Genomic DNA, 21,310 nt, shown 5'->3' on the forward strand with positions numbered 1-21,310 from the left:
GCAAGCATGCGCAGGGGAAACGGAGATGCACGACGTCAAGATGAGGTTACAGTGTTGATGTGTTTGTTTCTGTCGGTTGCGTGCAGTGTTGCGATGGCGTGTGCAGCCCTCGATTGCCTGAGACAGTCGATTGTAAGACCTTCTTTTTCTCTAGGGGTCTGGCGGGGATTCGCTTTCTCTTTCGCTTATCGCAGAGGGCAAATGGGCTGCATGTGAGCTTGGCCAAGGCTTAGGGGCAGCCGCGGGCGTTGGTCGGACGAACTAGCTCGGATATGGTGCTGTGTACAGAGGACAGTGTACAGTACTCCGTGGGCGATGCAGGTTCCACCACTGTGGTTACCAGAGAGGGCACTCGGAGCCGCATGGCCGAACGGCGATCGACGACGACGGACGTAACTTTGTTCGGACCGTTCTTCGCGAAACGACAGTGGTGGATGTAGAATGAGTCGAAATCGCGTGGCCGTAGTGTGCTAGTCGTGATTGGCTGTTGGACCTTCTGGATACCGTATCCACGCCGTATCCGAGGCGTGACACTAGCCCACTCGATGCAAGCGAACCGGAGACGGGCAGGCAGGCCATCCGGCGCGCTGGTGCTCGCCAGCCAAGCCGTCAGTCCGCCGCCCGCTGGACCAAATCCTTTACTGGGGCGGCGCCTGGGTCCTCATTAGCAGTAGCTGCTGCTACCTTTATTATCATCTACCTCATCCCCCCCGGCCTGGCCTTGTTGTCCTTGCCATACAAACTCTACTACCTTTTTAATACCTGTCCCTCTTTGCATTTCTCCTTCGCCTGACTAATCTCTGCCCCCAAGTGGCGATATCTCGCCCACCATGAGTCTAGTCGGCAATTTCACAACCAACATGGACCGCGAGGCTGTATCCGGCGGCGTTCCACCACCAGAGATGGGCGGCAGACAGCCTTCCCACTACAACGACAACGAGCAAGCAGAGTCAGATGCATCCACAATAGCAGCTGTCGAGGGCTCGCCACAAAGTCACAACAACCACACCGACCGCAAGGATGGATCTTACAACACACATGACGCCGACGAAATCGCCGAGGCTGCTCGGAGAGAAGAGGCCGTTCACCAATTGGCCCGCAGACTTACCTCGCAGAGTCAACAATCTGCAGCAAACCAAAATCCCTTCAACGCGGCACCCAATTCCGCTCTGGACCCCCATGGCGAGCACTTCAACGCACGAGCATGGACCAAGGCTATGCTGAACCTACAGCTGAATGACGAGAATGCGCCTCCTACACGAACTGCGGGTGTATCTTTCCGCGATCTCAACGTCCACGGTTTCGGAACCGACACCGATTACCAAAAGACTGTTGGCAACGTGTGGTTAGATGGACCTGCGCTTGTCAAGAAGATCATGGGTGACAAGGGCCGCAAGATCGACATTTTGCAGCACTGTGATGGTTTGGTCGAGGCTGGCGAGATGTTGGTCGTTCTTGGACCTCCTGGATCTGGTTGCTCGACTTTCCTCAAGACTATTACTGGAGAGACGCACGGCTTTGTCGTCGACTCAAGCTCGCACATCAACTACCAGGGTGTCAGCCCAGAGCTCATGAACAAGAACTACCGCGGTGAAGCCATCTACACTGCCGAAGTCGATGTTCATTTCCCTATGATGACTGTTGGAGAGACTCTTTACTTTGCTGCTCAAGCTCGTCGGCCAAGGAACATTCCAGGCGGCGTCAGTGTAAAACAGTACGCCGAGCACCAGCGCGATGTCATCATGGCCTTGTATGGAATTTCTCACACCGTCAACACTCGTGTCGGTAACGACTTCCTTCGTGGTGTCTCTGGTGGAGAGCGAAAGCGTGTCACCATCGCCGAAGCCTCCCTCAGCAGAGCGCCACTGCAAGCGTGGGACAACTCCACCCGTGGTCTTGATTCCGCCAACGCCATCGAGTTCTGTAAGACCCTCCGCATGGAGACCGAGATCAACGGCACCACCGCCTGTGTCGCTATCTATCAGGCACCCCAGGCTGCCTACGACCTCTTCGACAAGGTACTTGTGCTCTACGAGGGTCGCCAAATCTTCTTCGGAAAGACCACCGACGCGAAGGCCTTCTTCGTCAACATGGGTTTCCTCTGCCCTGACCGTCAGACCGATGCCGATTTCTTGACTTCCATGACCAGTCCTTTGGAGCGTATTGTTCGCGAGGGCTTCGAGAACCGTGTCCCACGCACTCCGGATGAGTTCGCGCAACGCTGGGCCGAGTCCGCAGAGCGAGCAGCTCTCCTTCAAGAGATCGAAGCCTACGAGCAAAAGTACCCCATTGGTGGCGAGGCTGGCCAGCGCTTCAAGGAATCGCGCCAGCTGCAGAAGGCCAAGGGTCAGCGCGAGAAGTCCCCATACACTCTCTCGTACATGCAGCAGGTCAAGCTTTGCTTGTGGCGAGGCTTCGTTCGCTTGAAGGCTGACCCCAGTATCACCATCACGCAACTCATCGCCAACTCCATCATGGGTCTTGTCATCTCGTCCGTCTTCTACAACCTCCAGCCTACCACTTCGAGTTTCTACTCTCGATCCGCCCTTCTCTTCTTCGCCATCCTGATGAACGCTTTCGGTTCCGCCCTCGAGATCCTGACCCTTTACGCTCAACGTCCCATTGTTGAAAAGCACTCTCGTTACGCCCTGTACCACCCGTCCGCTGAAGCCTTTGCCAGTATGTTGACCGACATGCCATACAAGATTGTCAATTCCATCACCTTCAACTTGGTCCTGTACTTCATGACGAACCTCCGACGAGAGCCCGGCAACTTCTTCTTCTTCGTCCTCATCTCCTTCACATTGACACTCGTCATGTCCATGTTCTTCCGTTCCATCGCCTCCCTGTCCCGCTCTCTTGTCCAGGCTCTCGCACCCGCCGCCATCCTCATTCTGGGTCTCGTCATGTACACTGGTTTCGCTATCCCTCCCAGCTACATGCTGGGCTGGTCCAAGTGGATCCGCTACATCAACCCTGTCAGTTACGGTTTCGAGGCTCTCATGGTCAACGAGTTCCACAACAGGCAATTTGAGTGCAACGAGTTCATTCCTTTCGGCCCCGGCTACGAAGACATTTCTGGTGTTCAACAAGCTTGCAGGACCATCGGCTCTGTTCCCGGACAGCCATTCGTCAGTGGTGATGCTTACATCAACTCGGCCTTCAACTACTACGCAAAGAACAAGTGGCGCAACTTCGGCATCATGTGGGTCTTCATGTTCGGTCTCATGGGTGTCTACCTCGCTGGTACTGAATTCATCACCGCCAAGAAGTCCAAGGGTGAAGTCCTTGTCTTCCAGCGTAGCCACAAACTCCCTGCGCCCAAGAGCAAGTCCGAAGAAGATCTGGAAGCCGCTCAACCCGCCCGCAATGCCTCTGTTCAGAACAGCTCCGACGACATCGCCATTATCGAGCGCCAAACCGCCATCTTCCAGTGGGAAGACGTCTGCTACGATATCACTATCAAGAAGGAGCCTCGCCGTATCCTCGACCACGTTGATGGATGGGTCAAGCCGGGTACTTTGACTGCGCTTATGGGTGTCTCTGGTGCTGGTAAAACGACTCTCTTGGATTGCTTGGCTACACGTACTACTATGGGTGTCATTACCGGTCAGATGCTGGTCGATGGCAAGCCTCGTGACGACTCTTTCCAGCGCAAGACAGGTATGTCTCCATACTATCGCTAACATTAGGAACACACACTAACTTCGCATTCAGGTTACGCTCAGCAGCAAGATCTCCATCTTTCCACCTCGACCGTCCGTGAAGCCCTCACCTTCTCCGCCGTCCTCCGCCAACCCGCACACGTCTCTCGTCAAGAGAAGGTCGAATACGTCGAGGAGGTTATCAAGCTTCTGGAGATGACTGAATACGCTGATGCCATCGTCGGTGTCCCCGGTGAAGGTCTCAACGTTGAGCAGCGCAAGCGTCTTACTATCGGTGTGGAACTGGCTGCTAAGCCTGCTCTTCTTCTCTTCTTGGACGAACCCACCTCTGGACTCGACTCGCAAACCTCTTGGGCTATTCTCGATCTCTTGGACAAGTTGAAGAAGAACGGTCAGGCTATTCTCTGCACCATCCACCAGCCTAGTGCCATGTTGTTCCAACGCTTCGATCGTCTTCTCTTCTTGGCCCGTGGTGGACGCACTGTCTACTATGGAGATGTCGGTGAAAACTCGCACGTCCTAGTCGATTACTTCGTTCGCAACGGTGGTCCTCCTTGCCCGCCTGCCGCCAACCCTGCTGAATGGATGTTGGAAGTCATTGGAGCCGCTCCCGGTTCGCACACAGACATCGACTGGCACCAGACCTGGCGCGACTCCGCTGAGTACCGTGAGGTCAAGCGCCATCTCGCCGAACTCAAATCCGAACGTGGCCAAGCCGAGGCTCTTCAACGCACCATGTCTGCTCAGAAGCGAGAGGACAAGGCTGCCTATCGCGAGTTCGCCGCCCCCTTCATGGTTCAACTTCGCGAGACCATGTCCCGTGTCTGGACCCAGTACTGGCGCACACCCTCGTACATCTACTCCAAGACCTTCCTCTGCACGCTCTCGGCCCTCTTCATCGGTTTCTCCCTCTTCCAGATGCCCAATACCCAGACTGGTCTCCAGAACCAAATGTTCGGTATCTTCATGTTGCTGACAATCTTCGGTCAATTGGTCCAACAGATCATGCCTCACTTCGTCACTCAGCGTGCTTTGTACGAGGTCCGCGAACGCCCCAGTAAGACCTACTCTTGGAAGGCCTTCATGATCTCCAACATCGCTGTCGAACTCCCATGGAACTCGCTCATGGCCGTGATCATCTACTTCTGCTGGTACTACCCCATTGGCCTGTACAACAACGCAGCGCAAACCGACAAGGTCACCTACCGTGGTTTCCAATTCTTCCTCTTCGTCTGGATGTTCCTGATCTTCACGTCGACATTCACACACATGGTCATCGCTGGTATCGACTCCGCTGAGACTGGTGGCAACATTGCCAACTTGATGTTTTCGCTCTGCTTGATCTTCTGTGGTGTCCTTGCCCAGCCTTCCACCTTCCCCCGCTTCTGGATCTTCATGTACCGCGTCTCGCCCTTTACGTACATGGTGTCTGGATTGCTGTCTGTCGGCCTGGCCAACGCCAATGTGCAGTGCGCGCAGAACGAGTTGATTCACTTCGACCCTCGCGAAGGCGAAAACTGCGGTCAATACATTGAGGCCTGGAAAGCATCTGCCGGTGGTAAGATGACCAACCCCGAGGCCATGACCGACTGCAACTTCTGCGCTATCGAGGACACCAATGTTTTCCTGCGCAGCATCTCTTCCGACTACGGCGACGCCTGGCGCAACTTTGGGTAAGTCACTTCTCTCTACATCTTCCATTTCGAACCTGTTACTAACTCAACCTCACAGTATCCTCTGGGTCTACGTCATCTTCAACGTCGTCGCCGCCCTCGCCTTCTACTACCTCCTCCGCATGCCCAAGCCCAAGAAGGAGAAGAAGAACAAGAAGGAAGTCGGTGCCCACGCCGGCGCCGTCAAGGAACAGCATCTCGACCAGCCCTCGCACGTCGGCAGCAGCCTCAACTCCAACACCGAGCAACACGCCGAGAAGAACACCGAGACCGCGCGGTACGCTTCCATTACCGGAACGACCACACCACCGGCTCAAGCACATGAGATCTCAGAAAAAGCATAATCGTCCTTTATGACCCTGCTTTGCTGTTTTTTTCGTACTTTCGTTTTGATGGGCGTTTTCGCTGCATGACGACATATTAGTTGTGTACATGTTTGGGTGCGATATCGTTTATACCTTTTTTTCAAGACTTAGATCTACTGTTTCTCATACGCTCAAGCGCTGAGCACATATCTTATCAAGCATGTTTTGTTTCTTACATGTATGTACATACAACCTCACCTAATCCAACAATGGTCCGCTTGCCAGCTTGCGTACCATTACGTTGATATGACTAGAATGTTGAACTTGATGGTTTTTACTAGAAGTGTTTGTGATTGTGAGACTTCTGAAATGTCATGTATATCATGTTATGAAGACCGGCGGCATCTAGCCCCGACCCCTCTGTGATGACAAGCTCATTTACGCAACAGTATCACTCTCACTATGCGCCAACAACCCCGCCCTCTCCCCCCTCTCACTTCCCACGCTCCTCCAAACCGGCTCCTCAGCCCTGCCCATCTCAATCCGCCGCGCAGCCACAAACCCCCAATGCCACGCCAACCCGCTCACAAAACCCACCGCATCATTCTTAAACGTCAGCAGCGCAGCCACCGTAACAAGCATAACCATCCACCTCTCCTTCCTCTCCCTCTCATCCAACTCCTTAACTCTCTTCCCATCCCACGTCATATCCCTCTCCAGCACCCTCAGATCCCTTGCATCGGTATTAATACTCTCCCCCACCTTCGCTAGTTCCACGCCCGCAGCCAGAACCAGCACACCCAGCAGCGCCTTGGGTATATCATGCAAAGTACTGATAATCGCATCCGCTTTCCAAAACGCAATGAGCCCTAGCATGAACTTGACTGCCCCCAGGAAAATTATACTGCTCCCGCTCCGAGCACCGAATCGGAACTGGCCGGCCAGGCCACCGGAACCGTGGCATGCGGGCATGGCGCCGAACCAGCAGCCGAGTAGATTGATAGCCGCGACTGAGATGCCTAGTTCTGTTACGGTGGGCGCGGCGGGGTAAGGCGGTGAGGGGAGCAGGTCAGACGATAGTGCTGAGGCGGCGATGACGGAGTTGAGTAAGGTGAGCGGGAGTTGGCCTAGCGATGCTGTTGTTGTTGCTTCGAGGAAGTCTTTGGCCGAGGGATGCAGGATAGGGATTGCGGCGTGTGGTACCTGGACTTTGTCGTTTTGTGGGGAGGCGAAGGAGAGGAAAATGCCGATTAGGAAGATTATCATGGCGTAGGGTACGCGGGGGTAGGGGAATGTGCATAGTAAGAGGGCGACTGCTGCGATGGCTATGAAGAGGTTGTCGCCCCACCATGGTCCCGTCCAGGTAAGTGAGGAAAGAAGTTTTGTCCCTGTGCTTAAGCATAGCGATAGGCCTGCTCCAACTTGAATCCCCTTTACCACTGGAATCGGCGTTACGCGATTCGCCCAGTTAATTAATCCTGTGATGCTGAACACACCCACTAGGCCCGCGACCACTAGCCCCGCAGCGGCATTCTGTTCCAGCGTGAATTGGCGTGCGACTGCTACTGCGGCTATGGCTTTCATCGGTTGTACTGGTAGCGGGATGCCGAAGGCGAGGCCTGTGAGTACATTTGCCGCGCCCGTAAAGAGGAGGGTGGACGGGAGCGATATCGAGTTTGTCAGGACGAGGGTTGTCATAAGTGGAAGGAGCGTCCCTAGATCACCCAGCGAACCAGATAGTTCGGCCAACGGTTGCGATTTTATCGTCTCGATGTTGTGCAGCTGGGTGCGGCGGAAGCGCCGCGTCGTGTTGCGGATTTGCTGGAGGAAAGACATGACTCGACACGCTGAAAGCTGGACGCTGGAAATGCAGGGACTGAACGCGCAGGAAGAGAACACACAAAGAGACAGGCAAAAGGAGATCTAGGGTAAAGGGATCATGTTGGCAGAGGAAGTCTGTGTACATCGTGGGAGCGGTGGAAGCGGTGGACGCGCTCGATAAGCTCATGCGCGGGCGGAGCAAACGACGTCATTCAGCCTCAATCGAAAGGTCTCGTGAACCACCTCACCGCCTGGACGTACGACGCTACAACGCGCATTCCCTGCGGCGGTGTCTTGAAAGGGGACCATGCGCATGGACGTGCTCCGAAGAAATCGATGGGTGGGCTGGAAGTTACTGTACAGAGTAGTTTGAGGGTTCCGGTGGCGTGCAGGAAGGGGCACAGAGGGCACGACGGCGTTGGACGGTCATTGGGTGGATCAGTAGGCGTCGCGTGGAAAGGGCACGAAAGGGCAGCCGTGATCGATGGTTTTGCCAGAAGTTGCCGAAGAGGGTATGTTGGGTGCTGCACCGGATCCTCGCCACAATCGACGGCTTTTTGAGAACTTGCCCAACGTGGTGGTTTCGGGTGGTGAGCTTGCAGGGTACGACAACCCCGCTACGGTTTGTACGGCCTGTCAGTCTTTGTCAAGCGATCGATGGTGGTCGGGAAGTTGCCTAGGGCGTTGGCTTCGACATGCAACGCGCATGGTAGGGCACCGTCGCACAGCTGCAATCGATGGTTCTTTCGAAGTTGCCTGATTAACGTAGCGGATTTCTTGTACCAAGTGTCTGTTGGACGGGAAAGTAGAACAATGCACCAGGCAAGAGCACGGGTACCTGTATGTTTTACTTGCTGAGCTCGAGCATTTCAAGCACAACTATACTAGGAATCAACAGATTTCGGCGACATCTCTCGACCTCCTTCTTCCTGATGCGGTAGCCGCATGCGCAGCCAAACAGTACCTTGAACGAGGTTGTTTCTCTTGGCAGCGGTTAGGATTGCTCGTTCGATCAACTCGGAAACTGCTTGAACCCTTCCGGTCCCACACTAGAGCTACGAACACCAACGTCCATCCACATACGCGCCTCGCTGGATCTGCGACAATGGAAGTCCAGCGAATTAGTTCCACATATGCGGCTATCATGTCGAATGTGGAGAAAATGCGCGTCTATATATTCCATGAGCTTCGGTATACATGGAAGCTGCTTGCGTCGTCGCTCTTCAACACTTTGCATTCAGACCCTCTCGTACACCAGTCCTTGATCTTTAGGAGATTCTGACATCCCACGAAGCAAAATGAGTCCATCAGCCATCAATACGGTCACTAGCGCTCTTGCCTCATCCACGACTCAAACATCAACCGCGCAAACACCGGCACTCTTCTCCCTCGCTGGAAAGACAATCGCCATTACAGGAGGTGGTCGCGGACTCGGCATAACCCTCGCATTCGCTGTCGTGGAAGCAGGCGGACACGCAGCCTGCCTAGACATCCTCCCAGAGCCAAGCAACACAGAATGGCAAGCCTTGACAAAGCTTGCGAAACAACTGGGCACTACAGCAACATACCGCAGATGTGACGTTACTAGCGAAGCGGAAGTCACCCAAGTCCTCGATGAGATATCACGCGAGGCTGATGAGCAAGGCGCGCCATTGAATGGTATGGTCGCATGCGCGGGTATCCAACAAAGAGTGCCAGCGCTCGACTACGAAGCATCGGACTTTGAGCGCATGCTACGAGTGAACGTTGTCGGCGCGTTCATATCAGTCAAGAGAGCTGCGAGGATAATGAAGGACAAGGGTACTGATGGCTCCATCGTGCTCATCGCTAGTATGTCGGGTCAGGTTGCCAATAGGGTACGACTATCTATCTCAGTCACAAGCGTTCAGTTGATCTAACCACAACCTTAGGGTCTTACTTGCACAGCGTACAATGCCAGCAAATCAGCTGTACATCAGATGTGTCGCTCGCTAGCGCAAGAATGGGGCCAATATGGTATTCGGGTGAACACGCTCTCGCCAGGTGTAAGTATATTCGCACCCCAACATCTGCACATGTCCCTAACTGCATCCACAGTATATACGAACTGCGATGACCGACGAACTTCTCGCAGCAGACCCAGACGTAGAGAAGACGTGGATGGCTGGCGCACTGCTTGGGAAGCTTGGTGTACCGGATGACTTCAAAGCACCAGCAGTTTTCTTGCTAGCAGAAGGGAGCCGATTCATGACTGGTGCCGACCTCAGAGTGGATGGCGGTCATTGCGCTTCTGCCTAAGTTTTGTGAGGTCGGTGTAATCTGCTCAAATCCCCGTTGGCGGTAATGCTGATGTTTGAAGTGGACGACTCATGATCGTAGACCCATGGTTCGCTATTACAATGTATGGTAGAACCCACTATGAGCAAGATCTGAAATACTTTCAAGACTACTTTCTTCACTCACAACTCCTCCACTACTACAACACCTCTCACAAAACTCAAAACGACCTTCATACAAAACTTTCGAGTTCAAAGCAGCCATGTCAGACGATAACACCTTCACGTCATACGATCAGTCGTTCGACTGCCCACCTTCTTACTCTATGCATGATCACACGTCACATACTGCATCAGACAACTTCTGCAGCACCGCTTCCCACCCACCAACACACAACACTCACGATCACATCCTCTCCTCACCAGAGCCCGTCCACCATTCATCAAACCACCATTCATCACACCACCATTCCGCACCCAGCGACCCAAACTACGACATCGAAGCCGCATCGCACTTAATAAACGCTTCCAACACTACGAACATCGCTCTCTCCACGCTGCAGTCAAATGCCGCAGGAGCCCAACGCACAACCCACACCCCAGCGGCTGAGGTCCCATACACTACACGCAGCACTGCACTCACGACGCCGAAGCGGAAGCCGAATTCTGAGGAAGACATCTGCTGCTGCTGCACTATCGTTCTGGCCTTGGTGATCGTCGTTATCGTCTTGTCTGTACTCATTTTTAAAGCTAAGAAGGATCTAAAAAATGGGAAGGTTCAAGGTGTAAGTGCGGATGGAAGACTGAGTGGCGACTGGAGTGACTTGAACGCCTTGAACGATGCACTAGATGGGCTGTATAGGGGGAATTGGGGGCGTTGAGTGGTCTGCGAGTTGATTTGGTGGAGGTAGAATTTGGGAGGGGGTGGGCTGTAGGAGGCGGAGATGCAGAAGGTGGTCTGTCTAGGTTGACATGTTGCTTTCGACAACGACGGTCAGGTTATTGCAGCTTCAACTTTACTTCAGAGTCTTCCTGATTCCCGACGTCTGTAGTTGTAATTTCATTCCATTAGATACCAGACACACATCACATGCTTACACCGTCCCAGTGACTTTGATCGTTGAAATGCGTTTTAGGCGTCCATGTACTGCCTGTACGTCATCACGACCCCACATCCTAAAGGCACCCGACCAATGAGGGTTCTTTAGATGCATCTCAACCAATGCTCTATGAAGGGTTTAGATTTAAGTTTACGTCCCGTTGTCAACATCGTTATGAGTCTTGCGTCCCTTGAAAATTCGTGACCCCACGGCCGCTCACATGCTCAAGGCCAGCCACAGTCACATCCTCATCCTTACCTACCTAAGCAGGTAGTGCCTGACACCGGCGGTCTCACTCCAAACAAGCCAGGAGACTACATCATCCCTCACGATGACAGGTGTCATGCTATTCTGCATCGCCGACGAGGCAAAGCCCGCAAGTCTTACCTCTTCCCAACCCCACCCCTCTCACAAGCCTAACACCCATCCCAGTTCGTCCACAAAGCCACCCACAACATGCCCGACGACTTCTCCCCCTTCTACATCGCCTCCTCCAAAGCCAGTCCCAAGGCCCGCACCGACTACACCAAAAAGCCCTCCAGCCCCTCCTTCCCCTCCCCCTTCACATCCACATCAGAATGCAAAGACTGGCTGTTACGCAACCAATACAGCGTAAACTTCATAAACCAAAATATCATGTTCGTCGCCGATGCACGGAGTGCAAAAGATGAAACTCTCCTGGCTTACACGTATTGCGAGAGGACTATGCGCTTGGGACCGAATCACGAATGGGTGCTTCCGCCAAAAGCGAAGACGTGGTATGAATGGCGGATTAGGTATCGGGATGCGCTGATGTTTCAGGTTCATATGCAGGAGGGGGAGTTGAATGAGACGTGGTCGTTGTTTTATTTGAGGGCGGAGGAGATTATGGATGAGGATGGGGTTGTTGATATGGAGAAGGCTACGAAGATTTGTTACGGAGACGCGGCATAGATAGGGAGCTGAAGCGCTTCGCGGGATGTGTTTTGTATGACATTGCGGCAACTGTAGTTTTCATGGATAATCTTACAGAATTTGCTTGCATCTGGGTCTCGAAAGAGCTGATAACTAAAGGTGGCATGGCTCAGGCTTTCCGCGCGCCATGAATTTAGAGGCTGACATATGCGAAACCTTCCACGTTGGCCCTTGCCTCTGATGAGGTAGACTCAACCGTCAATACGGTCAGCTAGGTGAACTTGCGGCAGGTGTATACGGAGCGGACCAACGGCGCGATCGCACTCCAGTATGACGGCAGAGGATTTACTCCGCAAACTCTATATTCGTCATCCCCTCATTTCAAACTCTCCACGCTCATGTTTACTCCGGGATGCGATGATCACTCGTACTAGGTCTACTTAGTCCAGCTCTAGGCCGCGCTACAATCGATGAATGCGACACCAGCAGCCCGATGGCTACCCAAGTATCGACGGGATATGGAATGCCTTGGGCGACGATGAGGATATATTTGAGCCGAAGGGGAGTTTGTCGCTCCTGACATTGCGATTGATATGTAAGGCGACTCTATTTAAGGTCGCCAAACGAAAGAACCAACAGAACGGAAATCACTTAGCCGTAGGACACGGCAGGAGCGATTGGATAACCAGCTTATTAAGCTTATCATTTCCAAACAATGCCATATCGTGACGTCTCCTATGCCACGTGAGCGAGGCGCTCTAAAGAGCAAGATGCATATTGCATTTCCCCTAGCAGCCAATACATGTTGCTAGCGTAAGGGGTAGCCACATGGCAGCGCTAGGAGCGAGGCGACGATCCCCGCACCGTCGTTCAGCTCATGTAGTGCATATCGGTTAGAACAATCGTTGTGCTTGTTGCGTGGCGTCTGGATATTCAGCTCTCTTCATGGCGATGTAGTCAGCCTGAATCGCAGTCAGCCAACGCCGAGATGCTTGGTTCCGGTATCGGCGATATGGTGTCAGGACATCGACCACGCCGTCAACAATCTCCACAGCAGGCCTATGCAAAGTAAGAGGCCTTGCGACAATATCCATCCTCATAGATCCCCGCGGCGAGTTTCAGATCAACCACGGCCCGTGGCGCATCGGGAAAGCCGCGTTAATCCGCGCTCAAAATACTCCATGTGGATTGTTTGTTACACTAGATCCGGCGACAGCACAGCTGCGGCGCGGATAAAATGGCAAACCGCATCAAGCGCCATGAAACCTGAGATCGGGGCATTCTAGATGTGGCCCAGTGGAGTCCCACAAGGCCAGAAGACGCGTAATTGCTTTTGAGATGCTGCGAGGCGAGGTATCGTGGTGGCATGGTCTAGGGCTGGAGGGCGATTGGTGTAGCCACGTCGTTCTTGTGTGACTCTTGAGATTAGTCGTCGAGATGGTGGTGTTCGAGGCAGGAAGAACAAACAAGCAGGCTAGATGTCCTTGATTAGTTTATCGAATCTCGATGGCCGCGAGTTCTTCCCGTGGGCGTAGACTACCCCAGCAGAAGGAACGTGCCAATTAGTATACTCGTAGCGTTCATGCGAGATCGTATGTATAGTAAGCGATGTGTTTGTTCCCCGGAGGTGGTGTGTAGAAAGCCGTTTGTTGGTGAATGTTGGGCAAGGGGCACCTTGCGATATATTTGCGGCCCCATGCAGTTAATCCCCAATGCCCTGGCTGCCGGGTTCGCTCCTGCATGTGAGGAGAAGCGACCCAACGATGACACGGGTGTCACCAACGTCAATATGGATGGTCGTGTTGCGCAATGGAGGACGAAGGCAGACGACATATGCAGGCGAAACAGCGCTGCAGGCAGTGGAAGGCTGACGGCATTCCAAGGACTCCACTTGGTGCTATCAGAACTTCATTAACGCGACTAGGCGAGTCTCCGTCAACCGTCGCATGGACTAGCTCCACCTTTATTTCCAACACGAGCGACCCATTCCGAAGATTGACAAGATTCCATTTGCAATCGACGAGGTGCGCCCGTGGTGTGCGTCTCGTCAGCTACGATAACAGAGATTCGGTCCTAGATACCCGTGGACAAGAGGCGACTTCCACAGGTTGTGGGTGCGGGCGCCGGCCGGCGACCTCCGAATAGCGCGTCCGCCCTGATACGCCAGGGCTGGCGTGGCTTCGAGGGGGAAAAGCATGTGTATGCGCCAAGATGAGGTGTCGCGAAAGGCGAGCTGCCGTGCCCGGGACTTCACTCTACGTTCCCCAGGCTTAGGCTGAGGGAAGCGGCCGGTCACCTTCACGCGCAGCACGCCGAGACAGCCTAGCTTGCCGCGAAGTGGAATCGCATGGGCCGCGCGACTAGTCCAACTAAAGCAGGGCTTGATCGGCCTGATATGGGTCATTGGTTCTTCGCGGGAGGTCGAACGCGACAGGGTTGGTCGTCGCCGCTGGTCCTTATCTTTTTGGTGCGGGATACACTTTCATTCACATCCGCCGTCCAGGCCCTGTGCTACGAACGCACCCTGACTTAAAAGACTCGCTTCGCCTTCACTGGTAAATCGAGCAGAGCTTGACGTCGATCCTCTCGCCGGTCTACTCCGCATCAACTGTACCTCTTCATCGCACACAACTCAACTCAATTTTGCGATTATCAACCGCGGTGCCGTCGAGAAAAAATTCTGCCACAATGTCGGGCTTTGTTCACAAGGCCAATGGCGCGGTCGCGCGCTCCTTCGTCGGACGGTACTTTCGCCTCGAGGGATCAGGGCATGTATGTATATCGCGTGTCGATAGTTGGTACATGCACTAACAGCCCTATAGCCCAAAGAGCGCAAGGGGAGCTACTTCTTCACTGAGTTCCGCGCGGGACTAGCCACCTTCTTCGCCATGGCTTATATCATCTCTGTTAACTGTATGTCCATTGCGGGATGTCGTTGACAGAACCGCATCTGATGACCATGTGTAGCATCCATCGTGTCAGACACTGGTGGTACTTGCGTATGCCCAGGCCTCCCTGACGACCCCATCTGCGAGACCAACCCACAGTACGCCCTCTGTGTCCAGGAAGTCAGACGTGATCTGGTTACTGCGACCGCTGCCATCTCCGCTTTGACTACTTTCTGCATGGGCTTGTTCGCCAATCTGCCCATTGCCCTGGCTCCGGGTATGGGGCTGAACGCCTACTTTGCGTACACCGTAGTTGGTTTCCATGGTACAGGTACGTTGCACCAATGCGCCATTCCCCGTTCCCGTTTATGTATCCCCGTTATGCGGTTCCCTAATTGGGTCTGCTTACCGGCGCCACGGGTCGTACCAGTTGATCTTCATGGAACGTTGCTAATTGCTTTTTAGGCATGGTCCCCTACGAGGTCGCTCTTACTGCCGTATTCGTCGAGGGTTTTGTCTTTGTTGGTCTTACTATGCTGGGTATCCGACAATGGCTTGCACGAGCTATTCCTGCTAGTATCAAGCTCGCCACCGGTGTCGGTATCGGACTATACCTGACTATTATTGGTCTCGCCTACTCCGCTGGTATCGGTCTCATCACCGGTGCTCAATCGACCCCTCTCGAACTCGCCGGTTGCGTTGCCGCAGACCAGGTTGATGGCGTCTGCCCAGGAAGTGTCAAGATGAGGAGCCCAACCATGTGGATCGGTATCTTCTGTGGCGGTGTCTTGACCGTCATGCTTATGCTGTACCGCGTCAAGGGTGCCATCATCATCGGCATTCTCCTCGTTTCCATCATCTCGTGGCCTCGCCCAACAAGCGTCACCTACTTCCCGTACACCGAGACTGGCAACTCCGCTTTCGATTTCTTCAAGCAGGTCGTTACTTTCCACCCGATTGGCAAGATTCTTGCTGTTCAGCAGTGGAACATCTCGGAGCACGCTGGTCAATGGGGTCTAGCTTTCATTACCTTCCTCTACGTCGATATTCTGGACTGTAAGTTGCGCGTTAGACGCTTTTTGAGCAATATGCTGACATCACTAGGCACTGGTACCCTCTACTCCATGGCTCGTTTCTGCGGTGTTATCGACGAGCGCACCCAGGACTTCGAAAACTCCTCCATCGCCTACTCCGTCGACGCTCTCGGTATCAGTATCGGATCGCTTATGGGATGTCCTCCAGTCACTGCCTACATCGAATCCGGTGCCGGTATCTCTGAAGGAGGCAAGACCGGTCTTACCGCCATGTTCTCTGGTATCTGCTTCTTCATCGCCATCTTCTTCGCTCCGATCTTCGCATCCATCCCTCCCTGGGCTACCGGCTGTACCCTGGTAATCGTCGGTTCACTCATGGCAACCTCGGCCAAGGACATCAACTGGCGCTACCTCGGCGATTCCATCCCCGCTTTCCTCACCATCGCAGTGATGCCCTTCACATACTCCATCGCCTACGGTCTGATCGCCGGTATCTGCTCGTACATTCTCATCAACGGTACCGTCTGGCTCGTCGAGCTGGCTTCTGGTGGTCGCATTGTACCCCCCAACAAGGACGAGAAAGAGCACTGGACCTGGCGTCTCGAGGGCGGCCTCCTCCCCCCGTGGGTTAAGAGGCTCGCCAGCGGAAAGAAGGACTTCTGGAGATCTGACCCGGAGACTATGGGTGTCTCAGAGCCGCATAGCGGAGGCAGCTCGGCTCACGATGACAAGGAGTTCGTCACCGATAAGCGGGCTTCGTAGACTGTGTCTGCTTCGATATTGAGATTGTATATGGGAGTTTGATATTTTGCAACCTTTTTGTATACGTGGCGTTATTACGCCGACGCGCCTTAATGCGCGCCGACGCGGGTAGTTTTCTTCGATTATACCCTCACTTGTATCTGATATAGATCGGATTTATTACAATGGTACACAAGACGCAACATCTCCATTCTTGAAAGATTTGCATGTGATTACAATTGTCATATTAGAACGGGAGAGAACGCCGTGTTCCAAAGCCACATCGGCGCACGACATCTGTCATCCAGCCCACCTGGTACAAGGATATCCAGACTTGTCAGACACCGCTCTTGCAGCAGGCGCAACCTGAAGCCACATCGGCAGCGCCACATCCGAGTTACCGACCGAGGCAAGAACCTTGAGATGTCAATAACCATTCAACTATCGCTCTTTGGAACTACGTAGATTACTACCCGACTGCGACCACAACGTCCATGATGCACAGTCAACATACGCTGCCTAGGCGTGCGCTGCGTGACACCGTGCTTCATACGTCGCATTTCAGACATGCTTATTGTACTTATCCCTGCCGCCCTTGTTTTCCCTGTCATCATCCTCATCTTCCGTGAAGACGTGCAACGCCAATCTGCCACTGCTCCTGCCCAATGGCTTGTTAGAGACATACGTATTGGCTGCACCACCGCCAAATGCTCTACAATTCTACTTTTGCAGACTGCGAGCGGGCTGGGCGTCGTCTTGCAGAGGCGCTGTAGGCTTGGTGGGCGATTTCACGACGATGCTGGGCGTTGGTTCTACGGTAGTTGCTTCGACGTCTTCTCTTCCATATCATTAAGAACAGACTGTCATATATGTAGACCGAGGACCTCATCTTGCGCGAGGAGTAACTTACGGCGCAGTTGCTAATACGGTTGCTGGATACTGCAGACGCGACCGAGATCCAGAACGAAATGTGCAGAAATTGAGTAAAGTGGTATGCCGGCGTAAAGTGAAACGGAGTGAAAATGTTCTGCCTCCTCGCGTAGCAAACAAGTTGGTTGTTGTCCTATACGCAATGCTTGGCATCCAAACTCTGGTGTCTACATCGTTACATTTGCTCTCCCTTGTACTTTTGCTGACGCAATACTGGAATTCCCACAAACCTTCACGTAACAAAGGCGAAAATGTGTGATCCATACGCAGCAGCAAAACTGTATCGGAAGACCTTCGAGGACGCAGAAGCGCTCTTCGACAGCGGCGATATAGCTGGCTGCATATCGGCAGCTAAGCACAACTTAACGTAAGTGGCAGCAAAAAAGTATCCGCCAAAATTAGTAATGCGACTGACTTTCCCCAGCGACACAACCCTCCCGTCGTACTACATTATCAGAAACTGCATACTTCTTACGGGCGCTGTGGATAACTGGGACGATGGCAATGAATGGAGGCTCGCCGCGGTAAGATCCCCAGTGTACAGATATAATGTGAGACATACGCTGACGTCAAATGTGGCAATTCAGGAGAGCATATACAGTGATGCGTTGAAACGATCAACGGAAAAGAACGATGCGAAATCGCTCACCGTCCTACAAGGTCTCCGCAAGGAGCTTGACGTGTGGGCTAGGCAGCGAGAGCGGGATCTCCAGGAATACATGCTTGAACAAGAGGGAGAGGACGACGACGAAGAGACGGACTCGGAAACAGATGGAGTTGAGCTAGACGACACCGAGGAGGAGGCGGAGATGGAAGCCAAGGGCGTTGAGTTGGGCGAGGGCAACGCGCTGCTGGGAGGTGGGGACACTCAAGTTCTTCCGATCCGCGGACACCAAGCTCCCACGGCAAGCCTCGTAGTCAATCGAGAGGACGAGCGTTCTGCCATTCTTGCAGCGACCGCCTTCCTTTTCGAATGCCAGTCGTACATACCGGAGCATGTGCAAGGTCAATATACCCAGGTGGTCCTGGAACTTCAGGAAGTTGCCATGCGCAGCATCAACAGCATGTCTTCCACAGCTTCCGCAGCTTAATGGTTTCAGGTATGCATTGCGCGAAAGGGATGTCCTGGATTCGGAGGCCTCATCGGAGGCGTATATGATAAACTTCCTTTGTAAAAGATCGAAAATGACAGGTGCATGTACTATGCAGGACGTAAAGTGTTTCCATGGTCAAGCCACTCATCGGAGGCGGCCCGGGGCAAGCCCGATGGCCGATGAGTGGCTTGAGCTCCGAGGTCCCCGGCCCCCTCCTTCCAGGAATCTCGTGATACACATCCAACTCGGTTCCGCATACAACACTACCGTCGACTCCGCTCGTATTACTTCAATTAACTCTCGCATTGTCTCGCAGTATACATTTGGACGTACAGCATACACAAGACGCACCATTCTACAGCTTAGCATACCTCGAGGTTCCAGGCGCGGACATCCGGTGGCTTACGAGATCTTTTTCTAAGCAAAGTGGTAGCGAGCTCTACGCTTTGCAAGCACGCGGAACGGTCAAGGTCCATACATCTTCCCTCGACACGACTACTATAAGAGAAAGCGATACCGGGCGAAAGTAATTGGACCAGAGTCATACCCCAAACATGCCTGCAGAACTCCAGAACGGGCTGCCTGCCCACGGCACAAATGGCGTCAACGGCAACGCGACGGAGCTCTCAAATCCCACACCCGCACACCCAGCGTTCGACTCGATACCGGATGTCATACAAGCCTTCGGTACGTGTCTGCGAGCACCACAAACTCCAGCAGCAACCCTACCCCTCACCCCACTCAACCCTTACTAACGCGCCTTCCAGCGAACGACGAATTCGTAATCGTCCTCGACTCACCCTCGCGCGAAAACGAAGGCGACCTGATAATCGCAGCCGAAGCCCTCACCCCCTCAAAAGCCTCCTTCATGATCCGCTACTCAAGCGGCTACATCTGCGCACCCCTCCCCGTCTCCCGCGCCGCAGCCCTGCACCTCCCGCAAATGGTCGCCGACAACGCCGACCCCAACCGCACCGCCTACGCCGTCAGCATCGACTCATCCGACGCGTCCGTCACAACGGGCATCTCAGCGACCGACCGCAGCTTAACATGCCGCATGCTCGCCGACCCCAGTGCCAAAGCCAGCCATTTCAGGAGACCGGGCCATATATTGCCGTTGCAGGCGCGGGATGGTGGTGTGCGTGAAAGGAGGGGGCATACAGAGGCGGCGGTAGATCTGTGTCGGTTGGCGGGTAAACAACCCGTGGGTGTTATCTGCGAGTTGATTACTGATGGCGATGAGGTGCCTGGTAAGCCGGAGTTGATCGGTGGGGGCATGATGAGGAGGGATGACTGCTTGGCTTTTGGCAAGAAGTGGGGGATTAAGGTGTGCACGATTGATGATATGGTCAGGTACATTGAGGAGAATGATGGGGTTTTGGGCACGTCGTCATAGTTTGAGGCGGGCAAGGGACCGGGTAAAGGTGCGATCATGAGAGGAAGGACATTGTGGAGATGATCCCGTTGGTATGTTGTACGTGGACGGTGTCGGCGCACTTTGAGGATACACGCGCTTTAGTCATGGCATGGAAGAAAACCTGATACTGTACTATTAGATACTCCAATCCAGCGCAAGCTTCTCTATCCAAAAGCCAGGAAAACCGTACACATGTCATTCTATACACTCCGACGAAAACGAGCTCCGCCTACGCTTATACCATGGAAAGCAAACACAACGTTCCCGCCCATCGCAAACAGCACAGTACGCGCCGAAGCCAAGCAAGCAAACCACCTCCCAGCTCTACACTCCAGACGATAAGACCGCCCTCATCCACTCCCCCCAAAGAACTCCTCCAGCTTCCCCACCACCTCCTGCATAACCTCTTCCCTAACCGCAAAATTCACCCTCGCCCACCCCCCATCCTTCTCCACCCCATTGAACGCCCGCCCAGGCGCAACCTTGATCCCACCTCTTCCTTCCAACTCCCTCCAGAAAGCGTTCTCCTCCTCTCCTGTCCTAGTCTTCTTTGCTAGTTGAGCAGCGAGGAAGGGGCCGTGTGTCGGTACCACGGTCTCGATGTCGCGGCGTCGGAGGAAGGAAGCGAGGATGTTGTAGGAAGTTGACAAGCGGGATGTGTTCTGAGTGAGAAGGGAGGGGAGGAGGGATGATGTAAGCAGGGAGGTCAAATAGATGGTCGAGAGGGAGGAGGGGTGTGTAGCCGTCAGTGCCAGGGAGGAGAGGAGAGGGGTATTTTGCTGGGATACCACGCAACCCTGAAATACTCAAATCAGCTCCTGGTCATTCCAGCCCGTGCAGTTTTGAGGGAACAAGAAGAACGACTTACAACTTTCAGTCCACCTAATCCGAATAATCGACTTGCATCCCACACCACATGTACACGACTCGGATCGACCTTGACGGCTCCCTCCGGTACCAGCGGCTCAGTTAACGACAACGCGCTCACAAACGTCTCACCATTTCTTTTCTTCTTAGCTCCTCCGCCCCCTTCCTTCCCATCTAATGCCATCAACCCAGCCCCCTCATCAACAATCAAATGCAACCCCCTCTCCTGACAGAATTCCAATAACTCCCGTAACGTTTCTCGGGGGTAGCATCGGGAGAGTGGGTTGTTTGGGTTCGATAACAAAACAGCTTTAATCCGCGTTCTGTAGTCGGAGAAATCGTAGGCGGCTTGCAGGGAGGGGACGAGGTAGTTGTCCCAGTGGATGTGGGTTGGTGGGATGACGGGGATGGGTGTTACGTTTGCTTTTCGCTTCAGTAAGAGCGAGAGGGTGGCTGTGGTTGTATCAGTCAAAGAGGGCAATTCTGTAAGTGAGGGTTGGACAAAATTATGGATTTGACCGGGGATACTAATGTGGGAGACTTACGACAACTCGGACCAGGAACAAGCACACTATCCCCATCGTCGCAAACAGCATGGATAACATTCTCAATCGCGTCCGTAGTCC

General features: G+C 53.8%; 6 protein-coding genes across 6 annotated transcripts; all 6 read left to right on the forward strand.

Moving 5' to 3' along the window:
- Positions 1-830: 830 nt before the first annotated feature.
- Positions 831-5,682, forward strand: J4E84_006488 (uncharacterized protein; the record flags this gene model as incomplete). The annotated part of the gene is made up of 3 exons (XM_049389077.1): positions 831-3,663; positions 3,718-5,338; positions 5,397-5,682. The coding sequence occupies 3 exons, from the start codon at positions 831-833 to the stop codon at positions 5,680-5,682; spliced, it is 4,740 nt and encodes a 1,579-aa protein (XP_049243351.1).
- A 3,080-nt stretch (positions 5,683-8,762) lies between these two features.
- Positions 8,763-9,741, forward strand: J4E84_006489 (uncharacterized protein; the record flags this gene model as incomplete). Its single annotated transcript, XM_049389078.1, has 3 exons — positions 8,763-9,320; positions 9,375-9,488; positions 9,541-9,741. 3 exons carry the CDS (start codon positions 8,763-8,765, stop codon positions 9,739-9,741), a joined length of 873 nt encoding a protein of 290 aa, XP_049243352.1.
- A 1,534-nt stretch (positions 9,742-11,275) lies between these two features.
- On the forward strand, positions 11,276-11,752 carry J4E84_006490 (uncharacterized protein; the record flags this gene model as incomplete). The annotated part of the gene is made up of 2 exons (XM_049389079.1): positions 11,276-11,574; positions 11,596-11,752. 2 exons carry the CDS (start codon positions 11,276-11,278, stop codon positions 11,750-11,752), a joined length of 456 nt encoding a protein of 151 aa, XP_049243353.1.
- Positions 11,753-15,068: 3,316 nt separating this feature from the next.
- On the forward strand, positions 15,069-16,397 carry J4E84_006491 (uncharacterized protein; the record flags this gene model as incomplete). The annotated part of the gene is made up of 2 exons (XM_049389080.1): positions 15,069-15,657; positions 15,706-16,397. The coding sequence occupies 2 exons, from the start codon at positions 15,069-15,071 to the stop codon at positions 16,395-16,397; spliced, it is 1,281 nt and encodes a 426-aa protein (XP_049243354.1).
- A 1,313-nt stretch (positions 16,398-17,710) lies between these two features.
- J4E84_006492 (uncharacterized protein) lies at positions 17,711-18,397 on the forward strand (the record flags this gene model as incomplete). Its single annotated transcript, XM_049389081.1, has 1 exon — positions 17,711-18,397. One exon carries the CDS (start codon positions 17,711-17,713, stop codon positions 18,395-18,397), a length of 687 nt encoding a protein of 228 aa, XP_049243355.1.
- Positions 18,398-18,954: 557 nt separating this feature from the next.
- Positions 18,955-19,796, forward strand: RIB3 (3,4-dihydroxy 2-butanone 4-phosphate synthase; the record flags this gene model as incomplete). Its single annotated transcript, XM_049389082.1, has 2 exons — positions 18,955-19,087; positions 19,168-19,796. The coding sequence occupies 2 exons, from the start codon at positions 18,955-18,957 to the stop codon at positions 19,794-19,796; spliced, it is 762 nt and encodes a 253-aa protein (XP_049243356.1).
- Between the last annotated feature and the right edge of the window lie 1,514 nt (positions 19,797-21,310).

This window comes from Alternaria hordeiaustralica, assembly GCF_023758085.1.
Source record: "Alternaria hordeiaustralica strain BMP 2776 chromosome Unknown scaffold_12, whole genome shotgun sequence".
Taxonomy (NCBI): domain Eukaryota; kingdom Fungi; phylum Ascomycota; class Dothideomycetes; order Pleosporales; family Pleosporaceae; genus Alternaria; species Alternaria hordeiaustralica.